The sequence below is a fragment of the Stegodyphus dumicola genome, chromosome 8 (assembly GCF_044657685.1).
Source record: "Stegodyphus dumicola isolate Sdum_Otavi_A_Nest chromosome 8, ASM4465768v1".
NCBI lineage: Eukaryota > Metazoa > Arthropoda > Arachnida > Araneae > Eresidae > Stegodyphus > Stegodyphus dumicola.
The window spans coordinates 151,062,474-151,084,435 of record NC_140775.1 but is presented as its reverse complement, the minus strand read 5'-3'; the positions used below and the strand labels follow the sequence as shown (position 1 = coordinate 151,084,435).

At 30.2% G+C, this 21,962-nt stretch overlaps 1 protein-coding gene across 3 annotated transcripts in view; it reads right to left on the bottom strand.

Moving 5' to 3' along the window:
- Positions 1 to 595: 595 nt before the first annotated feature.
- The window catches only part of LOC118184657 (E3 ubiquitin-protein ligase RNF19A-like), a 72,340-nt gene continuing 50,973 nt past the window's right edge, over positions 596 to 21,962 (bottom strand). For 2 of the 3 annotated variants that reach the window (XM_085822582.1, XM_085822581.1), the window contains exons 10-12: positions 17,943 to 18,162; positions 9,005 to 9,166; positions 596 to 7,334 (exon numbers count right to left, since the gene is read on the bottom strand). In XM_085822582.1, the coding sequence (XP_085678708.1) occupies positions 6,290 to 7,334; positions 9,005 to 9,166; positions 17,943 to 18,162 (1,427 nt within the window). In that variant the 3' untranslated portion in view covers positions 596 to 6,289. The remainder of the gene's footprint in view (positions 7,335 to 9,004; positions 9,167 to 17,942; positions 18,163 to 21,962) is intronic. The other variant, XM_085822583.1, reaches the window with a different exon arrangement.

The window sequence follows — 21,962 nt, the reverse complement described above, 5'->3', positions numbered from 1 at the left end:
TTTTACCACTGCACAGAAATACGGAAAATTTATCTGAGAAATAAATTTTGAAAGCACAATGAACTTTTTCAAATTGATATTCTGTTAAAAGCTGTTTTTTCAAAAGTGATGGAAGATAACATGATTTGGTGTGACAGAACTTCATTACAAAATTTTAATGTGCTCAAATTTTTATGCAGCAAAAATATTTAATTTTACTTTATATATCCTTCACTATAAAAATTAATTTCATCATTTGTTTTAATATATTTCAAAGAACAATTCCTAATTTTTAATAATCAGCTAGCTCTTCAACCTACTGCTAAAAATATTAATTTAGGAAAGACATTTAAAATTCAGTTTGAAGTAGCATAAATTTAGAATTATGCCACTTCAAACTAAGTTTGAAAAATGGAACGTTTTGTTATAAAACTGAAAAATTAAAATAACAACTTCTGTTTTGGCACCTGAAACTTAGCCATTCAAATAAATACAAAATGATAAAAATTAAGACATTCTCAAAATTTTCAATCTTTTTACCCATTTAATGGCTTGTTTTAATCTTTAACTAGCCAGATGAGTAAGTAAAAATTCAACCTGAATATCTAACTACAAATTAAGGGAAAAAAAAACTTTATTCCACAGTTTTTTAATGTTATCCTTCCAAATTAAACAAAATATAACAAAACTAAAACTCAATGATTACTCATTCTTAAACTGCCAAACAAAATCAACTTAACATTAATATAAACAGAAAACTAAGCTTCTAATTTCAAATTAAAATATAATACATGCATAAAACTTTTCTGCATTAACAAAAATCTAACAATTAGATAATTAAAAATAACATATAAGGTTCTCTGAACTAAGCATCATCAACAGTATACCGATTTTTACATAAATAAGTCACCCACTCAAATGGTGCAAAATATTAACACCTCAGATATTATTCCACAATACAGAAACAACAGTAACATGATAAAATAGGTAATACAACTTTTAGCCCCTGCTTTTATGCTGAAGTTATATATTATTCTGATTACAACCATAATTATAGGAATCAGTTATCCAACTTGACCATATCAAAAGGCAAAACAGACTTTGATCACATGGATTTTATTTCACCAGGACAAAAAAAAAAAAAACCAAGTGAAAATCAATACACACAAATTTCTATAAGACTGCTAATTCTTCTGAATTTAACAGAAATGAGTAATGAAAATGCCAGAGGAAAACTTTTTCCTTACAGTTGAGCATTTACAATGTATTATGTACATTCTAACCTTTACAGTTAGATTTATTTACTTTAAATTAAAACTTAAATAATTAAAATAATTCCCTGCAATAACAATTGGGAAAAGAAATACTTGTCCTTACTTGCACTAAGTATTTATTTCTTCAGTTTATTAATGTTTTAAATTAAACTATTAGGAACAAGTATCAAACATGTTTATTATATGAATAACAATGGCATAATTACAAAAAATTTTAACACTTAAAAGACGAGAAAACATGCGTGAATACACTCAGTACAAAAGTTCTTTATACAATATAAACAAAATATTTTGATTCCCTAATTTTTGTCATTTTTATTTATTCCAAAATGGTAACTTTCTTCAGTAAATTAAAAATAATTATCTGAGTATCTTTATAGTAATAATTACTTTATTTCAGTAAAATAATTATCTGAGTACTCTAGATAATCATTTTTATCTTTTATTTCTCAGGAATTGTAACTTTCTCTATTTAACACAAGCAAATATCTACATAACTAAAAACAGCTTCAGTCAACAAATAATAACTACGCTATAGTTACAGAACTGGTGATTTTTTTAAACAGGAATTACAATTCAAAACTTTGCTCTTAAATAACAGATTTTTCAATGCAGTGCACAGAGGATGCATTAATTAAGATAATGTTCAACAAAGAAAACCATACAAAGTATAACTGCTTCTTTTAGGATAAAAGTTTATCTTGTTTAAAATTGTATTCATGTTATGTTTAGGATGTAGCATGTAAAAAAATAATGAGCTTACAGATGTCATTCTGAAGTTATTATGGAAACATAATCCATCATTTTGAGGGGGGGAGGAATTATGACTACAAATGTTATTTTGACATTATCATGGAAATTTTAATTAAATCTAATATTTATAACCACAGTTTCATTTGGTGATAACTTTACTCAAACCTTTATGGAAGAAGAATGTGTTTGATTATTCTGATTATCCTTAAGACATCTACTATTCGTATACATAAAAATAAATGACCAGATAGTCATATACACCAGATCACCTGAATTTATTTTCCTGGATCCTAGTAGCATATTGCTGCAGTTCTTATTTCTTGTTCTCTCAAATGACTAATAAAGGCATCAATGAGAATTATATTATGAAGTGATACAGAGAAAAATTTAATAAGAAAAGGCTATTATTGAAGAAGGTGCCCACTCCACAAGTGTTCTGCTCTTATAAAGAAAAAACGAAAGATATTTTTTAAGCTTAAATTCTATATTTACTCACATATCCCCTTTTCCTACTAATTTTACTACTTAAAAATAGGGGGAGAATATGCAGTGTATAGAATTTTATCTTACATGCTAATTTAACATAAATGTTGGTTTTAAAAAAGTTTTTACAACAAAATAAGTTACCAAAGAAATTTTTTCATAACATCAAAACACAGCACCCATTTCAAATATATTATGTTATGATGAAAGTATAATATAAAGATGTTCATTCAGGACACTGTCAATGCAGGTACAGCTATTATATCTTTAATAGTTGTACATTAAGATGATAGTTCTTATCTACTCCAAATTATTAAGAAAGACAAACAATCTTAATTCTAAAGTAAGCTAACAGAAAATTTCATTAAAATTTGTCCTGAAACTATCTAAAAAAAATTACAGTTCTCTCTAATACATAAATGAAAGCATGAAGAAAAATGTAAAAAAATTAATCCACAGCAGTAACCAAAGAACTTAGTCAAAAAAGTCAAACAATGCCATCTTTCAAATACCATTCCATGAAACTTAAAAAATTAAAGGAGCATGTGACACTTCTCTTCATCCTAATTTTCAAGAAAATGGGTTAAAGGTAAGAGCAGAATCAGTACAAAGGGGTATAATGGTCCAATTAAGAATGTTCACAACATTAAGTTGCGATGCATTAAACAAGTAAATGCACAAAATAAATCATTACCTGCTTGAACAGCATATTCTAAATGCCACAACTATGAAAGTTCCCACTTATTAGCTATTTTAAACAGTCACAAAATCTGAGGATTTAGCCACTGAGAAGTTTTTGACCAGTAAAACTCAGCTATATTCTGAAAGAAAGAACACTAACAAATTTTTCCCATGTGGTTTATACATTAAGGTGACTCTTATACATTAAGGTGACTGATAACAGCAATCTGTTAGTTAACAGTTGGGATGCATTTATGAGGTGGGAGGCCCATCTCATCACAATTTTGGGAGGCCCTCATCTTAAGATAGAGGGTATTTTAACAATTTTTCACACATTTATGATGTTATTCTTCAAATCTGAAAAGTGGTTTGTAGGCAACTTGTACCTTGAAACTGGAACTTCATAAAGTGACTTCAGTTCCCAGCAGTAAACCTTGTGGCTTACAATCAAATGAGAATTATAAATAATTCCAAAGAAATTGCTTCAAAATATAAAACATTGCTCGTATGAGCAAAATGAATGACAATCAAAAACACAAGTCTCTTTAAAGAAGTATTCCAACTACTAAACAAATACCTCTAAAGATGCATATAATTCAAACACTGTTAATAAACTTCAGCCTCACATTAGATATTATGAGCAGTAAATTTTTCAGATATAAATCATTTATAATTATTTATGTTAAAGATGTATTAAGATCTATTGTTTTAAATAATTTAATCTATTTCTGGACACCTAATATACATTCTAATCTGATGTCTCATCTTTCAGTTTTTTTAATTATCTTATCCTTGGCTCATATTCAGTCTAATTGCTATAATTAGGTAATAGCCTGAAGTCTGTTACTATAAATACAAATCTAGATTTAAATATATGTCACGATATTTTAGCTTCAAATTAAGTAAGTAAATTCCTTAATAACTTTTTACAAGCACTGCAATAAAGGAATGAGCAAATAGTTGGATTTTCTTCTGAGGGCAGAATACACTAATTCCCAATTTTTGCCTTTAAAGTTCAATTGTATAAATGCATATTATAAAAATAAAGCATATTTACCTTTTTATCACAGAGTTTTCAAGATCCCAAATTCATAATTTATATTTATTTAAACTAAAGAAAAACCATGTTTTGCAATTAATATTTCCTTTTATTACCCTAAACTTTTGAAAAAATAACTTAAAAACTAATGATGATAAAACTAAAGACTACCTTTAGTGATTCCTAGTACTAACTCTTAACACAGAATTGAATGAAACCTCCGTATCAAAAACTAATTATAGTGTCATTAGATAAAAAGTTTTATAATTAAGAAACACAGAAAGAAAAAATAAGATCAACAAGGACTTTTAACTAACTTGAAAGACACAAAAATCAGAGCAGTATCATTCTCAAGGAACTGAGACAGTTTCAAAAAGATTACATGCCATTTGAATATAATTATTTAAAAATCTTAGAAATTAAAAAAATTACATTTAACCTATTCATATGGAATTAATTCTAATTTTTTCATGCATATTTAACAAAAACTGAATATTTCTTAACGCTTACATTTGGTTTGAAGGTCATATTTTTTCATACATTCAAAATATTACAATTTTCAGACAATAAATTTAAAATCTGTAGTCATTTTTATTCAATTATAATTGAGTATTCTTTCAAAAATAAAATTGATAACAACAAATGTACTGATAAAAGGACTGTTTACCCTTCATTTCCCACTTAAAAATATTAACTTTGCTACTTTAAAATATTCAACAATATTATTATCAGATAAGAATACATGTATCATCCAAAACATTAAGAATCTGCACTATTTATAAAAATTCCTATGAAACATTAAAATGCATATCTGTATCTAGCAATCAAAGTAAATCGTCTTTAATACATACAAAACAACAATGAAAACCTGAAAAATTCTATTTAGAAAATTTTCCAGGCAATTTTCTTTTATATATACTGTTTGAAAAGTTATATGAGATTCATGTTATATGAGAAAAATTAATTTAATTATGTACGTTATCATGGAAGCATTTGAAAGTTAAAATCAGCAACTACATTAAATTCAAAATATCAAATGCTTATATGCCATACATACACCTTGCATGCTATTGGAGATGCATAAGAAGAAATTCCAACTCCTTAAAAGAATTGCGCAAAAATAACTGCTCTTTTCCAATAAGTCAAAGGAAATCTAGCATCATTGTTAATCTGATGTTACATTCAATTTAAATTAAATAGTTCTTTGAAATTACATTGATTTAACTTTAAGACTTTTCTATTAATTATATTGCAGCAGTTGAATGTCATTCATGTAAAAATGAAGCATTTTATTATATTGTAAAACCTTAATGAATAACTTAAATTTAGCTCATAAAATACTCAAGTATTCAACCCATTTTAAATGACTAAACCAGCTTATATATTTAAACATAATAAACTTTTATCCTACATTAAAATATACATCGGGTAGAAAAAAACTTTTTTTCTTTAAAACAAAACTTTCATTTTGCATGGAAAATGTATAAAATGATTTGATCATTTCCCTCTTTACTACATGTAAGAATTGCAAAATTTGAGGATTTCTGGGAAATGTATAAAATTGCTTGTAATTTCACCAGAAATAGACAAGTATAAAGTTTTTGTAAAATATTTATTACAATATATATCTTGAATAATATCTATACAAGCTCGCCAGTACATGTAACAAGAAAATAAACTATATAACTGGCATTTTTTAAAATAATACATGATTAATACACAAAAGAATCCAACCAGTTATGCTTAGTTTTAAATTAAACCCATTAATGAGAAGGAGCATTATGGAAAAGAATAAGAAATAGTTTCTATAAAATAACCATTTAAAAAAATAAATAAAAACCAAGCATCTTGCGTGTAGCAAGAACCAAAAAAAAAAGGGGGGGCAGGTTATTTCCAGGAAAAAATTTTTTTAGAAAGACTTAAAGTTTGAAATGAATTTACTTATACTGAGTATCAAAATTACAAATTTTTAAATTTCACACATTTATCACAATTATTGATTCTGACAGCATAATTAGTCTTTGAAAATACTTAAGCAATATTCACATAACACAAAGAGCATTTTACTTATAATGCACACCTATCTTGCCTCAAAATCACTGCCCGATATTTTGTTGTCCAAATTATCAGATTCAGGATAAAGATATGTTCTACTGACTTTTTCCTGTTTACATCGTTTAGTGTGAGATCGGGCATTCAAGTGAAAAATGTCTATACTACATTCTGGTTCATCAAGTTGTAAACACGTTTTGTTATCTTGGATAGATTCCAGAAATGGTTTGGAGACTGCACATGCAGGAACTGTCATCAAGGAGGGACTGCAATTCATATCATCTTTGGCAGTAATTTCAATAGAAATATCCTGCATGCTGCGAGGAATTTTGTAAGCTCTGTTTGATAAGGCATTCGATTCAGAATAACTACTTGTTGAAGGAAAATTATGTATGACACTCTCATCCTTGGGAATTGTTCCTCCTTGGAATACAGAGGGACAGCAAGATCTATGAGTAGAAGTGCAACTGTTGCAAAAGCTGATTGATCGAGTGACACACTTTCCTTCATGAGACTGCTTGAAAGTAGAAATCTCTCTACTTGAATTTGGATGCCTAGAAAAAGCATTCACTCCTTGATTGAAGTTACTGTAGAGCTTTCTACGATGTTTGTTTTCACTGCACAAGAACACTTCAGTGTCTGAACTACTCTCGGAGGGTTTTACCAGACTGTCCGCAGATGGACTTTCATCAATATAACTCACACAACATTCTTTGAGCTCACTGAAATGAACATGACTTGGCAAAAAATGGCTTTCACAATGAAGGGAAATAGAATCCGAATTTTTTGAAGTATCTATTTCTGGATCTTCCGGGACAGTACTGCTACGATGTCGCTTCTTGCAGCTTTTGGATAATTTTAAGCGCAAGGCTGGATATAATACGCAGTCACCACATGAAGGATGTGGAATGACTGATGAATCAACTTTTTCTGCTGGAGCAGCAGCCAACTGAAAGTATTCTTGCAGGCTAGAATTAGCTCCATCTATTTGTTCCCGAGAAATAGAATCTAATGCGGCTTCAGGGTTTTGGGCATCAACATGAACTTCCACAGGAGTCACAGCAGAGCTATCTCTAATCAAAAAATAATAATAAAAAAAGGTTAGAAGACAAAATTATAAAATTTACTGAAAATAGCATTCAGATTGTTTTTATATTAAATTATAATGTTTATTCCTGCTTCACTCCATTAACATTAAATGACTATACAATCAAGCAATTATTATTATTTTGTATTCTCATGACATCAGTTAATGAGTAAAATATTATCATATATAACATTGCCTTTCGTTTTCATATACTACCTTTTAAAGATATGTAGTAAGGATCTTGCAAGATAGCATCAGAGAAAAAAATTCTACAACTGACATAAAGTTAATTCGTTTGTCTATTAAGGCATTTTATTTAGTAAAAAATTATACTGCTTAACATACAAGTTTTTAAAATTTATAGAAAGAAAGAAAATAATTACTGTGAAGATATACCATAACTAAATGTTCAATACAATGATCAAAATAATGTACCCATGTAAAAACACTTTTTACGCAAAGAAAAGCATTAAGAATTATTTTGTTTACAATTTATTTATCTGACAAACATGCAAACAGCTGTTAGATATAGTAATTCTTATGTTAAAGTTCCCTAATGTCTGAAGATTAAATCCTCTGAACGCAATGGCCGGCTTTATCTGGTCATGAGATTTTTTATCACATGGCTTATTAGCTTAAAATTTATGATATTTTGCTTTCTTACTTTCTTTAATAATATAAATGTCATCTTTATAAATGTAGGTTTATGAAAATAGAGCCTAAGTAAGTAAATATACAAATTTAGCTAATTAAGGCTCTTAAAATCTTCATGACAGATCCAAAAACCCAAGCCACTCAGAGGGTTAAGACAAAAAAATTTTAAAGTTTAGTTGAAAGATATCTGATTTAAGAATAAAATTTCTGACAGGGGAAGTAAAAAAAGTGCAAAAGTTATTTTCAGCAATCACCTATAAAGCAATATTAAATATAAATTTAAAAATATTCTGAATTTATTTATTAATTACGGCTTTGATATACAATGATTCTAGGTTCCAATAATGTTTGATTTAATACAGAACACAATTTAAAAAAAAAAAAAAAAAAAAAAAAAATTAATTCAAAATAAACTAAATACTGAGATGATGGCAAAAATTCTCAAGCATAATGTGGATGATAATACATTATTATATTTTTCACTTAAGAGGAATTCTTGTAGTAACCTGGCCCATTCCAAACAAGCAGGAGAGTTATAAAAACAACATAGCACAATAACAGTGCAATACAATAACAGCATTCTAATTACACTTGCCACGAATAGCAAACATATGTCTGAAAATAATTATAAGACACAGACTTTTAGAGCTTTCTCTTAAAAAAAAAAGTAGATGGAGAACATTAAAAACTGTTGCAGAAATGCCATGAAAACAATCTGAAAGTACTGGAACAACTCCCTTAGATTTTGAAAGCAATAAAATTTGACAAAAAAATTATTGACCAATAATAATCTTAATCACTGTTTACAGCATATATTTCACGTAAAAATTACAGAACTTTAATAGTTGACTTGTCTAGAACAGATTACATTTAATATAAAAAATTTACATAAAACCTATTAATTAAGATCAATGATCTACTCAGAACATATATAAATTTTCATTAGGGAAGTCAATTCTAGCTTTAACTTAAGCTACAAAATATTTAATTCAACTTTCATACCGGTATCCCAAGATGGAGCCAGCTAAGGCTTTTGTGCTAGCATCATCAGCAAGAGACATATTTGTAGAGCGTTCACTAAGACTGACAGTTGCAGATGCAGTTTCACTGTGACTGCTTAAACTAAAACGCTTATTTGATGAGACATCAGCTTGTACTTCTAATCTGAAAGGGAGGAAAATTTAATTAATATAATCAGTTCCCTTAATTTACATTCACTAAAAATTGAACATTTAAGAATTTTCTAAGTTAAAAACAGCGAAGTTTAAAATTCGAAGGGCATGCTAATACCTTTTCATGCATGACTTGATATTTTCCATGCCAGATCAAGCCACTACTACATGTAGAATAATTTATTTTTTATATAATCTTATTCAGATTGTTGGTCATTAAAGCCTTTGATCCATTCAGAATTTCTACAATTTTATTTTGTTTTCTAAATAAAATGTTAAGTGATATACGATATTGAGGTATTTTATATATACTGTGAATCTTGCCATGTAAGCATACTTTTCTACAATTTTTTATTCCATAAAAATCAAAGGCTCCATTCAAGATTAAAAATACATTCATTTTAAATTTCTTAGTTCTTTTTAATTATTTTTTATTTATCACTTTCGTTTTTTGTGATGTTTTTATGATAATTTCTCATTACTAGTAACAATTTTGAAGCCCAGTGGTGCAGTGGTTAGCGCATCGGACAGCAGCACCAAGGTCCGGGGTTCAATTCCCGGACTGAGCAAGGTTGACTCAGCCTTTCACCCTTTGATTTCGATCACTTGAGTCAATAAAATGAGTACCAAGTTCGTTTGGGGACTAACACTGGGGGGCCTGCGACAAGCTGACCACTTGTTCAGGGCATATGCTTATGAAACCCAGAGCTCACGGTCAAGAAAGCAGATTTCGGGCACTGCAGGACTTGTACCATTACGGCTGTTACGCCACTGAGTTTTAGTTTTAGAGTTTAGTAACAATTTTAGTCTGTTATTCATAATAATAACTTCAAGAAAATTCCACATTTTCAATATATTCTACTTCTCTACATAAATCAAAAAAAGACCCGATCAATAAACATATTTATTAGCTATTATAAGAAATGCAATGAAATAACTGAGCTAGATAAACGTGTTGGTGAAATAAATACTAAAAATAAGTACAGCATTGAACTACAGATCTGGTATCAACCCAGTAAACATCAGTCAAAAGACTCTGAGAATATGTGCTCCTAGATATGTTGAGTAACAATTTTTATTTATATATGCATGCTTCTATACACTGCTTAAGCATGAATCTCCGAGTTCAGAAATATAGAAATAACATTCTCACCTTTAACACAGATGCAATAATTAAAATATGCATGCACACCATGAAAGAGCTCACACAAAGAATGAGGAAGGTCTACAACCTTGAACTCAGATTGATTTTAAGAAAAATATAGCTGATTCTATAAATTTAAAGAGGATGATAACAGAATCAGCAGCTAAATCCCTATAAACAACCCAGGAAATTTTATTTAAGCATAAAAGTTTTGACTGTCAAAAGTGAATCGTTTACAAAAATTCGGTGGTATCTTGAAATTTCAGAAAGGTCACGAAATAGTACTATATTGTGAAACACAGTTATATTTACAGTTTTTTAACCATCAGTTTCTGGAGTTTATTTCATTTTTTTAGCATTATGTACAGCACGAGCAGAACTGTTTACAGTTTTTTGTCTATAACTTGCATACTGATATAATTTATAAGATAAACATATATCATTTGTATAGCCCAAACTGCAGCATAAAGCGCCTTCCTACGATAAAACAATTGCAGAACTTTACAGAAGTCTCACAGCTTTTTTCAAACATTAAAATATTTCCTTGCTATTATGCTCCCTTTCCTTATTAAGCTAGTGACAAAAAGAATATACAGTATTTTTCAATTCTAAAAGATTAATTCAAGTGTCTTCAATTTCAGTATCACCAAGACTGGGGAAGAAGAAAGAGACTGATTCTAAACAATCAAACAGATGAAATTAGTATCTTCAAATGCATAGAACAAATATTTTTTTAGCAATCAGCTTCAATATTTTAGCAATAGCATATTTATTTAAATTATTTTGGTAAATTAATTGCATAGGAATAATTAACATTATTGAAAAATCTGTGATTTTAAAACACAGACAATTCTTAAAGGCATAACTGTTTTTATCAATGTTTATTCAGGAAAAATATCAAAGAAATGCATTATTTCTTCTTGCATGAACTGTCGAACAAGTGACCAAGTGGAACAAACCATGATGGAAAATACATATATTGCTAACAATAAATAAAATATACTAAATGAAATTCATGCATGAATCGAGACAAACAGATACGAGCAGAATCTTTATTTGCTTGCTTTTATTTATGCAAATTAAGAATCTACTTCTTTATGATTTTACACTTTCATTCCATGAACATATCACTGGCAGACTTAAATAACAGAGCTTTACTAAATATCATAAAATTTTATACATTACTATTTGTTTACATACAGCATTTATGCAGCTAATTATCAGCACGAATTTTTTAATAAGTAGATTCTTTAAGAACAAAGTTATGTTGGAAAATCCCCTCATAAGCTCTAGAGAGAGCAACTACGGTATCCAACATAAATTCAGCATATACAGTACAAAGTCCATAATCCGGGTGTCTATTATCCGGCATGATCTATATTACGGACCTCAAAGCCACAAACCTTTTTTTTTTTTTTTTTGGTATGCTTTAACACTTGGGCATCTGGAAGTCCAAATTTGAAATTTGTTTTATTATCGATTTCATATTTTGTAAAACTTTCCTGAATTTTTTATTAATAAACTCATGGATTTCAAAGCGAGCAATGGCAAAATTGTATGGAAAAAACATTTTCATTTTCAGCGTGTGAGACTGTGTATCGGAAATCCTAAAGATACGCTCAATTTAAAAATATTTTGCAATATTGCTCTTGAACTGAATTTTATAGTTTAAGTGCAAAGAAGATGATATTTAATAAATATAGGTAACACACAAAATGTAAAAAAAAAAAAAAAAAAAAAAAAAAACCTCTTTGGATGTAATTTAAAATCTCAAACCTTTGCAATTTTTTTTTTTTTTTATTATTATTATTATTTTCTTTCTTGCTTGCTGACATCTACAAGAAACTCCTAATTGGTAAACTGAGTTAGTTTACTTTCCAGCTATGAGATAACTCATTAGTGATCACTTTAACAAACAGACTGCAGACTGAAAACTTGTTCCGCTACTCTTGTACAATTAATAGAAAATAATGTATCACAAGTACAGTTTTGTGTTAATGTGTACAGCAGGTGAGTATTGTTTATCTAGTTCCGAGTTATTTTGTAAATGGCGCAGGCAGAAAAATATTATTTTATATACTAAAAACAAGAATATTCATGCAAATTTACTTATGCTAAAAGTAATCTCTTATATCTATATTTAATGAATTAAACAACATAAAATGGTTTAAAAGTATAAAAATGCTTGGCATGTGTGACCGGATACATCACATCAGGTTACTGGAGGAGTTAAAGCAGCTTATCAGCTTTGGCAGCAAACATGTTAACACTGTTATCAAAAATCATTTTCTTCACACTTACAACACATAAAATTTAACAGCAAAATTAGAAAATTTTTAAAAACAGCATATCTTTAAAATTTCTAATACAAAGTTAAGTATTGCCACATATTTTTTACACAAAAGATCTATTATTCTTGAACCTCAATTCAGCATTGAATCACTTTCTTACCTGTTTCATTGTTCAAATAATTAGGGGAGTAGATGCCTAAAATAAACTCCTGCTCAACAAATAAGCAAGACAGGCAAAACATGGAATAAAACAAAAGCTATTTAATGGATACACATGAAATAGATCCAAACACCATGCAAAAACACATGCATTAGGGCCATCACATCGTGAATGACCAATGAATAATGTGCATTGCAAACATCATGCTAATAACACGTATGATACCCTCAAGCTAATTTGCATGCTTGACAATGGGGAGGCAAGCTGGCAATAGTGTTGCTGATTGCTTGCTGTGACAGTAGTGTCCTTCCTGTAGTAATGCTTGCTGAAGCTCGTGGAGGGTTCACGGCAGCACACTGCATCCTGCTTTGTGTCCCAACATGTCCCACACATGCCTCTATAGGATTCAGATCCGCTGATCTAGCAAGCCATCGCAGATGTGAAATGATTTCACTCTCCCAATAACTCTCCACTTTATATTGAGCTCTCTGCGGGCAGATTGTCCATAAATATCTCGTTGGTACCCACTGCAGCAATAAAAGGATGCACAAGAGGGCACAGAATTTTGTTATGATATTGGACAGTTGTGAGAGAACCACCAATGTTTTAAATAATCACACAGAGGTTGGTGTGGCCATTCATTGCTATCTTAGCTCATACAAGTATGCCTGTTCTGGATCTTAAATTGAGACTCATCTGTAAAGAGTACATGGCCCCACTGATCTGGTGTCCAACTGTGATGTTCACGGGCCCAATTCAACTGCACTTCTGAAGAGTGACAAAAGAACACAAACCACAGGTCATCGGGCATACAGTCCACCTTCATACAATCGACGTGACACAGTTGGGCAGGATATGAGCCACCCTGCAGCTGCAGAGAGATCAGACACCAGTTGTCATGCTATTAGTGATCTACTATATCTTGCACATACCTACAAGAAACAATTGTCTGTCGTGGTAATACTTCAGTGTCTAAACCCACATCGGTTTTGATCCCTTTGGTAATGTTTCCACAGGCTATTGATGACACTATGATGCACATTCGGCTCTCTCACAGCGGATTATTTCGCACCAGCTTGCAATATCCCAACAGCCCTCTAATGCATTTCATCGTGCAAATGGTGTCTTTGGCTCATGCTTTCTATTTTGCTATCTTAGACTGCATGGAACTATTGCTGCTTGTTAAATGATGCATTGGTCCAGCATGCCCCCTTTTAAGGCATAGTGGTGTGACTGCAGAATTACGTTTTATGAGCATTTTGGTTACCTATTTGCATTTGACGATGCAATCTCTACCTCATGTGTAAACTCCCCTTTTTACATTTGTACCTTTTCCTTTAGTGTTTGTTGCTTATTTTTTTAACACAAGTGTAGCTATTGGTAAAAAAAAAAAAAAAAAAAAAAAGAAGAAGAAAAAGAAGGGGGGGGGGCAGAAAATTTTTTAAATAAATCCAGCTACTGTTATTTCCATACATTCAGCTGGTAATTAATAAAAGAGATAAAAAAGTGCATCTATTGCTTTTAACTGACCAAGTTTGTTAATCAATAACAGAAAAATTAAACATTTTAGGTTTTGCCAAATGGCAACAAATTGGAAGATAGAAATATTTTATATTGGAATTTTTAGAATTCCCAATAAAGTATTTAAATGTTGCTGTATTTTTTTAATATTCACTATATTATTATTTTAAAAATAATATGTGGCAATAGCATTTGCTGTCGACATCCTTTTATTTGGATTGCCATAATTTTATATATATATATATATATTCGCTGTAATATTTTTCAAAAATAAAATACAGAAATAGGATTTGGTGGCGACATCCTTTTATTTTTGCCATGTATTTTTAATAACCGCTAAATTATTTATTTAAAAACAATGTATGACAATAGCATTTGGAAAATGATATGGACAAAAAAGTGAGGTCTGAAACTCATATCACTTCTATTGCTAAAAACAGCAGTTGTGCATATCAATAACTCCAGCCTTCGATGAATTTTCCCTCAGGAACTTAATATTTATCTATACAAAATGATGATGGAACAGTAGTTTCAAGGATATATTCTCCGGTTCAAGGACCTAACATTTGCTGAACTGTTTCTTGACATCTCATCCATAATGTCCTGCTTTCATCCAATGAAGTACATTTTCATGTTTCTAGATCATATCACAACAAAACCTAAAGAGTACCGGAAATTCTACAGAATTCCATGAATGTCAATTTCATAGTAAAAAAAAAAGGTGACAGTTTGGTAAAGTATAGCACAATCTGAATCACTGGACTTCACTTCTTTGAAAGTAAAACTAAAAGTATAGGCAAAAATACTATCTGTCTTTTGTACCGAGATGCTGCAGACTTTCTTTATCCAAGAACTTCAACAACATGGCATTCAACTAACAAAAATACAGTTCTAAAAATGGTGCATTTCTTTCCATTCTATTTCACATTTACTTCTTGGTTTGGTTTATTTGATTAAGGCAAAGAATGCAACAGCTATCTGCCTAAGGGTAAGGGATGGCTTTGTGGAGGACTTTCTATGGCAAGCTGGTTCATATAGACTTTTAACCTGCGAGCACACGTGGCGGGTATATCATACCCAAGTGCATTTTTCTTTTTGTATATTTCTCGCCCATTATTTCATAAAAGGACGAAACTTGGTGTAGCTGAGTTCAAGATCACATACTTAAATGGGGGAAATTCCTGAGGTGGCAAGTGCAACGGTTTTTTAGGAACAGCATTGTTCGGGCATGTCATACCCGTGAGTGTACTCGCGTTTCTCCGTGAGTCACTTCTCACTTCTCTTTTTAAAGTTTTTAGTATAGGTTTTTCTTGAGTTGTAAGCATGGTGCCGTATATTCCTTACGATGAAGAGATGAAAAGATTGAGAAATCTCCTTGAAACAGTTTCTTCTGATGAGGATTCATTTAGTTAAGAAGAGGAAGATGTTGATGGCGAAGAATATAATAGTAATCATGATTCACCCATAGAGAGTAGTGATTCAGATACAGAAACAGAAAATGAAACTCTAGAATGTAGCAATGAGTTTTTATCTTGGAAAAAATGGAACAAAAATAAATTTCGGACTAATGTTAGAATTGGCGCCAAAAATATTATAACTAAACTCCCAGGAAATACAAAGTATTCTAAAAACTTCTCAACACCTTTAGATTCCTTGTCATTGTTTATCGATGAAGATATGTTAAAACATGTAGTTGACAATAAAAATATTTATATTTATTCAATACGAGAAAATTTCACTCGTGAACGGGATGAGTACTTTTCTCAAAGCCTTAGGGATGCAGCTAATAGAAAATGTTCAAAATGAACGACGGCGAGCATCTGTGGTTCCTGATTCTGGACAAACACTGACCACCGATGAACATGTTAACAATGAACTGTCTCCCCAAAAACCTAACTTACAAGAGGTGTACAGAGTGCCCCAAGAAGAAGGATAGAAAGACTACTTCACAACTTCATTTGTGAAAATTGTAGCAAAAATATATGTATGGAACATATGACCTCATTTTTAAACAATGTTCAAAAAATTGTAAGTAAATAATTTTTCCTCGCCTTATTGTTTCCTATTTTGTCTAAAATGAAGTATTAACTTGGTTTTACATTTAATTTCTTTTAAAAAAAAAAAACGGTGAATTTTTTTGACAAATTTTTAATTAAAATTTTTTTATTCGGGTATGACATACCCGGCGCTTGTTCTCGTGTTCGTCGGATCGGTGCGTGTGCTCGCGGGTTAATAACAGAGATAACACTGAAAAACGATCATGTTGCCAGTCCATTCACCTGGAATTTTACTCAGGTCAAACTACTGATGTTCAACACCTTTAAAACTGAGACACTAGTGGGCCAAATAAATAAAGGTGCAATACAGCACGAACATTCATAGCAATAATGCTTAATTGTTTCCTGGTCACATTTTTCTAGGGTGATATTAACTGTGAAATAAGACATGAAGCTTAAGTGTTTTCTTATAAGCCCCATAACAAAGAGGAACACAGTGCATAAAGCATTTACAAGAAGTTCAAAACGATCAGATTTAAAATAAGTAAATGAACTGTTAAAAAAGGGGAATCTAGAAGTTTTAATGTCACACCAGAGAATTTGTTAAGGCTTTTTATGCTGCTGTAAAATTATCTTCAGGGAACTGCATATGTGCTGCCAGATACAGTATAACAGGGAACCAGGATAAGATGACGAAATAGTATAATGGAGGTTGTAATTAACATGGTATGCTCTTCAAAGCATAAAATATGTAACAAAATGGCATATTACAGAAAAATAAATCAGTAGCAGGGCTTAATTTCTAAAATTAGAAGTGCCAGAGCCCTATGGAAGACCGTCAGAACAAACGCAAAGAAATAAATAAAATGACTATTAAAATCATTAATTTTAAAATTAAACAGTTAATTATTATAAATTATTTAATTAATTATTATTATTAAAATAGTTAGATAATGAAAGATTAAAGTAATTAAATAATTAAAATGTAAATGTAAATAGATATATTACTAAAATTTAATAAGCGATTTATAATATAATTTTATTGCAAAAAATACAATTTTCGAGATCAAATTTCTACTGAAATTGTTGTTCAGTTACATAAATGAAGGCCCGGAGCTTTCTGTTTTAGGATTTTGGTCCGCTCTGGCTAGAATTACGATTTATCCCCGAAACTAAGAAGTACTGGAGCCGAACTCTGGTAGGCTTCGGCGCAATTTAAGCTCTGCTCAGTAGTGATTTCATCCATATCTGGCACAATTTAAGCTCTGCTTGGTAGTGATTTCATACATTCCCTCATACTTTACATTCTATATTTCAGAAAATAACAAATAATATTAGTTTATTTAGCTACATATCTTATTCAAAATTTTCATTTTGAGAACAATATTTGTTATTTGCTGATAAAGTCTTTCCTTTTATCAGTCCCAGCAAAAACAACTGTATTTTCCTCCATTCTATCCCCATTTCGTTAAAATCCTGCACTTATAATCCATAATATTTTAATATTATGTAATTTATTATTATGGCTAGTAAATCCCCCCAAAAATCATAAATTGTAACATGCAACAATTCAGAACAGTAAGATGCAAAATGAACTGTCTGAATTTGCTCAATGTGAACAAAAAGAAAAAAGTAACTTAAAAAAATTTACATACTTGCCAGCTCCAGCCATTAATGAGGCACTCGCAATACTTCCCGCAAGAGCTACATTGCTCGCACTTTCTCGATCACTTTCCCTATCACGGTTCAGAGCTATGCGATCTAAATGACTTCCACTACCTAAACTTAAACTAGTAGACATTCCGAGTGACACTTCTCCAATACTAGGGTTCCCAACTCTTTGACTTCCATTCGTATCCACACTTGCTCCATCTGCTTTAAAAACAATATATTCATGAAAATTGCAGCAATGACAAATGGCATCACAATACCATACAGAAACCATCAATTAATTTTACAGATATATGAATTAAGAGTTCTGTTTTAAGAAACAGGTTTGGAAAACATACTTTTTTATTTATACACATTCAGGAAAAAAAAACTACTTTGAAAAATTTGTACCAATACAATAAAATTATATAAAATTCTGTATTTTTTAAGTATATATAAAGAAACAGAATGGCGTAATAAAAATTAAGAAACATTAGGAATTTAAGGAGCTCTGCAAACACAAAATACAGGATAATTTTAAAATATCATGACCGATTTCAAAAACCTTTTGTTCGAAGATTCAAAATTGTTTTTAACGCTCTTTAGACAGGACTGGCTTTTTGTTGGCCAAAAATAATTTTTGCCATGTTGGTGGCAGAAACTAGTTATAATCAATTAAAATTGCTAAAAAACAGGAATATTTGGCAGAAATTAATAAAAGCATTTAAAACATCATATCATTATTAATATTAATTAAAAAATGTTTTATATGTTTCAAGTTAGTCTTATTTTATTAAAATTATTCTAAGAATTTTAACAGTTACTAAGACTATTGACACTATACTGTGAATGTACTAAAATTCTAAAAATACATGGTCAAAGAAAAAAATTGCATCTTGTTATACAAAAATTGATAATACGGAAATAATACAGAGAGAATACACATCTAAAGCTTTTGCAATAGATATAATAAGCATAATATATAACTCACAGAAAGGAAGGTTTATGAAAAGAGCCCTTTGATTCTAATTACTTAAGGAATCAACATTTTTTGGACTTGTCTCTTTTTGAGCTTTTTGTTAAGAAGCATATGCTATCTGTTTAGAAATATTTCAGAAATCATCACAGACAAGCTTCTTCACTTAAGGAATATCTAAATTTCGTAAAACTACAATTAGCCAGCAATACAAAATGGAACAATGTAATACATTGTTTAGAATTATTTGCACGAAATTGTCCGTAATTATTTGCACACGAAATCACATTACATATAAATACTTCAAATCATGTAAATGATAAAACAGTAGTTGAAGCCACAAAAAGAAAATGCTTACTGCTGATGTTAAAACTATTACTACAGCAATAAAACTCAAAAAGCTAATAATTATACCACAAATGTTTGTAAAATACAGTTGGCACTCATTGCTGATGATAATTTTATGGAAATTTAACAGAAACATGCTAAAAATAGATTCAATGAGGCAATAATCCAAACCAAACCATCTGTTTATTATTTGCATTAAACAAAATACATAAGACTGAATTCCCTAATGAGCTGTAGAAATGACATTATATCATGCCATAAACAGACATTTTATGCCTTACATCAGAGGCTTTTCAAGCAAATATATTTTTTTATGAACTCAACTTGTTTATTTTAAAATACACTGTAATACTTTGATCACCTTATAGTTATTTAACAGTTAATCTTATGGCAGAAACTAGTAATTACTACACTGGTTTTGGCAAAAGTGTTGATGAAGTAAAGATGAAGCTCAATGTGTGTAAGATATAAAATACAATAGCTGCTTTAAAAAATAATCGGCAACCTCAAAATTAACATTCTAGATTTGGTGGCCTCCCACTAAATTCATATTCATCCTTTTTCCCAAATTTGAGAATCTTCCATGATTATATAACAACCTTAAATTAACCAACCACAGCTTAGAGTACTTTCTGCATGTACTTTGTATAAATACTGCTCGGAAATAAACTGCATTATTCTTTTCCTAGCTTCTACCTTGCTAATATCTTCTCTTTTTGCTTCCCTGTCTAAACTGCCTGCGCCTTAATTTTAAGAATCAATGTACAGAGAAATTTATCATTATGATAAAATTATAGAAATGTCTTGGACTTCATTATGATCGGATGAACATCTATGAAGATGATTTTATAAGCATGGAAATACAAATTGGAAATTCGTCAAGTTCATGTTTTGTTGTCATTTCCACGATGACCACTGCAAGCCGATTTCTCTTCTGTGCTTTGGCATTTCTTTTCAATTTTTTTGCCTAATATGTCAATCTTAGTTCTGATAATGATGCTTCTCAAAAACTGCAAAAGCCTGGAGTTGTTATTGTTTAATGTATCTTTCAGGTATCAATATGGAGATGGAAGAAGGGGAAGACAACTTTGTTAAGTTAATCATCATGACACTGCTGCAGGTAATTTTTATAAATCGTTTAAAATAAACATGTCTCCCCTAAATGTATAGGATTGTAGTTCTCCAATTTTGGAAAGCAGTAATTTCAAACTCATTAAGCTACTTGTAAACTAAATTTAAGATTTTTTATCTACCATGTCATTGCTGAAGTGACTTTTATTGAACAGCATACAATAGAATATGCTGAACTTTTCACGCACATGGAAGGTCATCATTTTCTTAACTTTTGCTTACAAAAACACTAAAAGGATTTTTTATTATAAATTTAACTGGTTCAGTAACCCCTTAATTCTTCCTCTTTATTCTAAAATATTAATGCCCTTTTTCTGGACTGCATCATTTCTAGATCAATCCATCTCATACGACTTGCACAACGCTGATGACGTTACTAATGCGGAACCTAAATCAAAACATTGATGCAATTAATTTGATATATCTAAATTATTCCATACTTTGAGAATCTAAAAGACATTTTGCATCTTGATCTGTTTTGGATTGATGAACTAACATTATAATAGGCATCAGTTATCACTCAGTACAAGCCGTTTCAATCGATGGGGACCTGGCTATACTCTGGACTGCACCCAAATCTCTGCCACCTTGACCCAACACGTTCAGGATTTTATGGCTGAACACAAAATTTTACAAACAAGTTCTGTAACTCTCCTAGTGTTACTTATGACAACATCTAATTGTTTACTACATGAAAGATGCCACTAAAGAATTCAAAACTGATAACATGAAAGTGATAACATTTAAACTGACTTTATGCTTCCAGGAATGGGAAAAAATTGCACTAAACATATAGTATTTCTAAATTTTAAACCTATTTAATCCAATAAGTGTACTGACTTATTATTTCAGTTATGTCAGATACTTTTCAATCAGATCTCGTATACTGTTGTAAATAAATAATATTAACTGTTTTCAAAGAAATCTGTTATTATTCATAGATGTTGCAATAACTGCATACAAAATGCAATTAATCTAAGTTGCCACCATATATTAAAGAATGGAAAAGTAATAAACTATGCTTATGCCTATACTGCATGTTAATTTAAATCTGAAAGATTGTACACATTACCACAAACACCCAAATAACTCACTAATGAAAATGAAGTTAGCATGTACATTTGTAATGTTAAGTTTGTAACAGTAATAATTAAGCATTACTGTCGTAAGCAAATTTCTGGGTAAAAATATTTCTGAATATACATATAATGTACAAGGATACACGACTAAATTATGAAACAACACAAATAAAAAAAGTTTCCATGCAGAGGTCATACAGAGGTTATCTAACAAATACCTTTTATAAACTGTAATGGCATTGTAAATGTTCATAATCATAAATCTGTTATATTTGAAACTATTATTAAATATGTGCATACACCTTATTAGAAAATAATATGGATATTTTAATTATTAAGAAGTACAATTATTACTTTAAAATCATGTAGTCTATTAAGCCATTATAGAAAAAGGTGATTAAAAGATCTGCTCTGTTTAATATTCTTAAACACTGGCTCTCTGCAAGGACATGAGGAAGATATAGTTTACATAGTAGCAGCTTTAAATTACA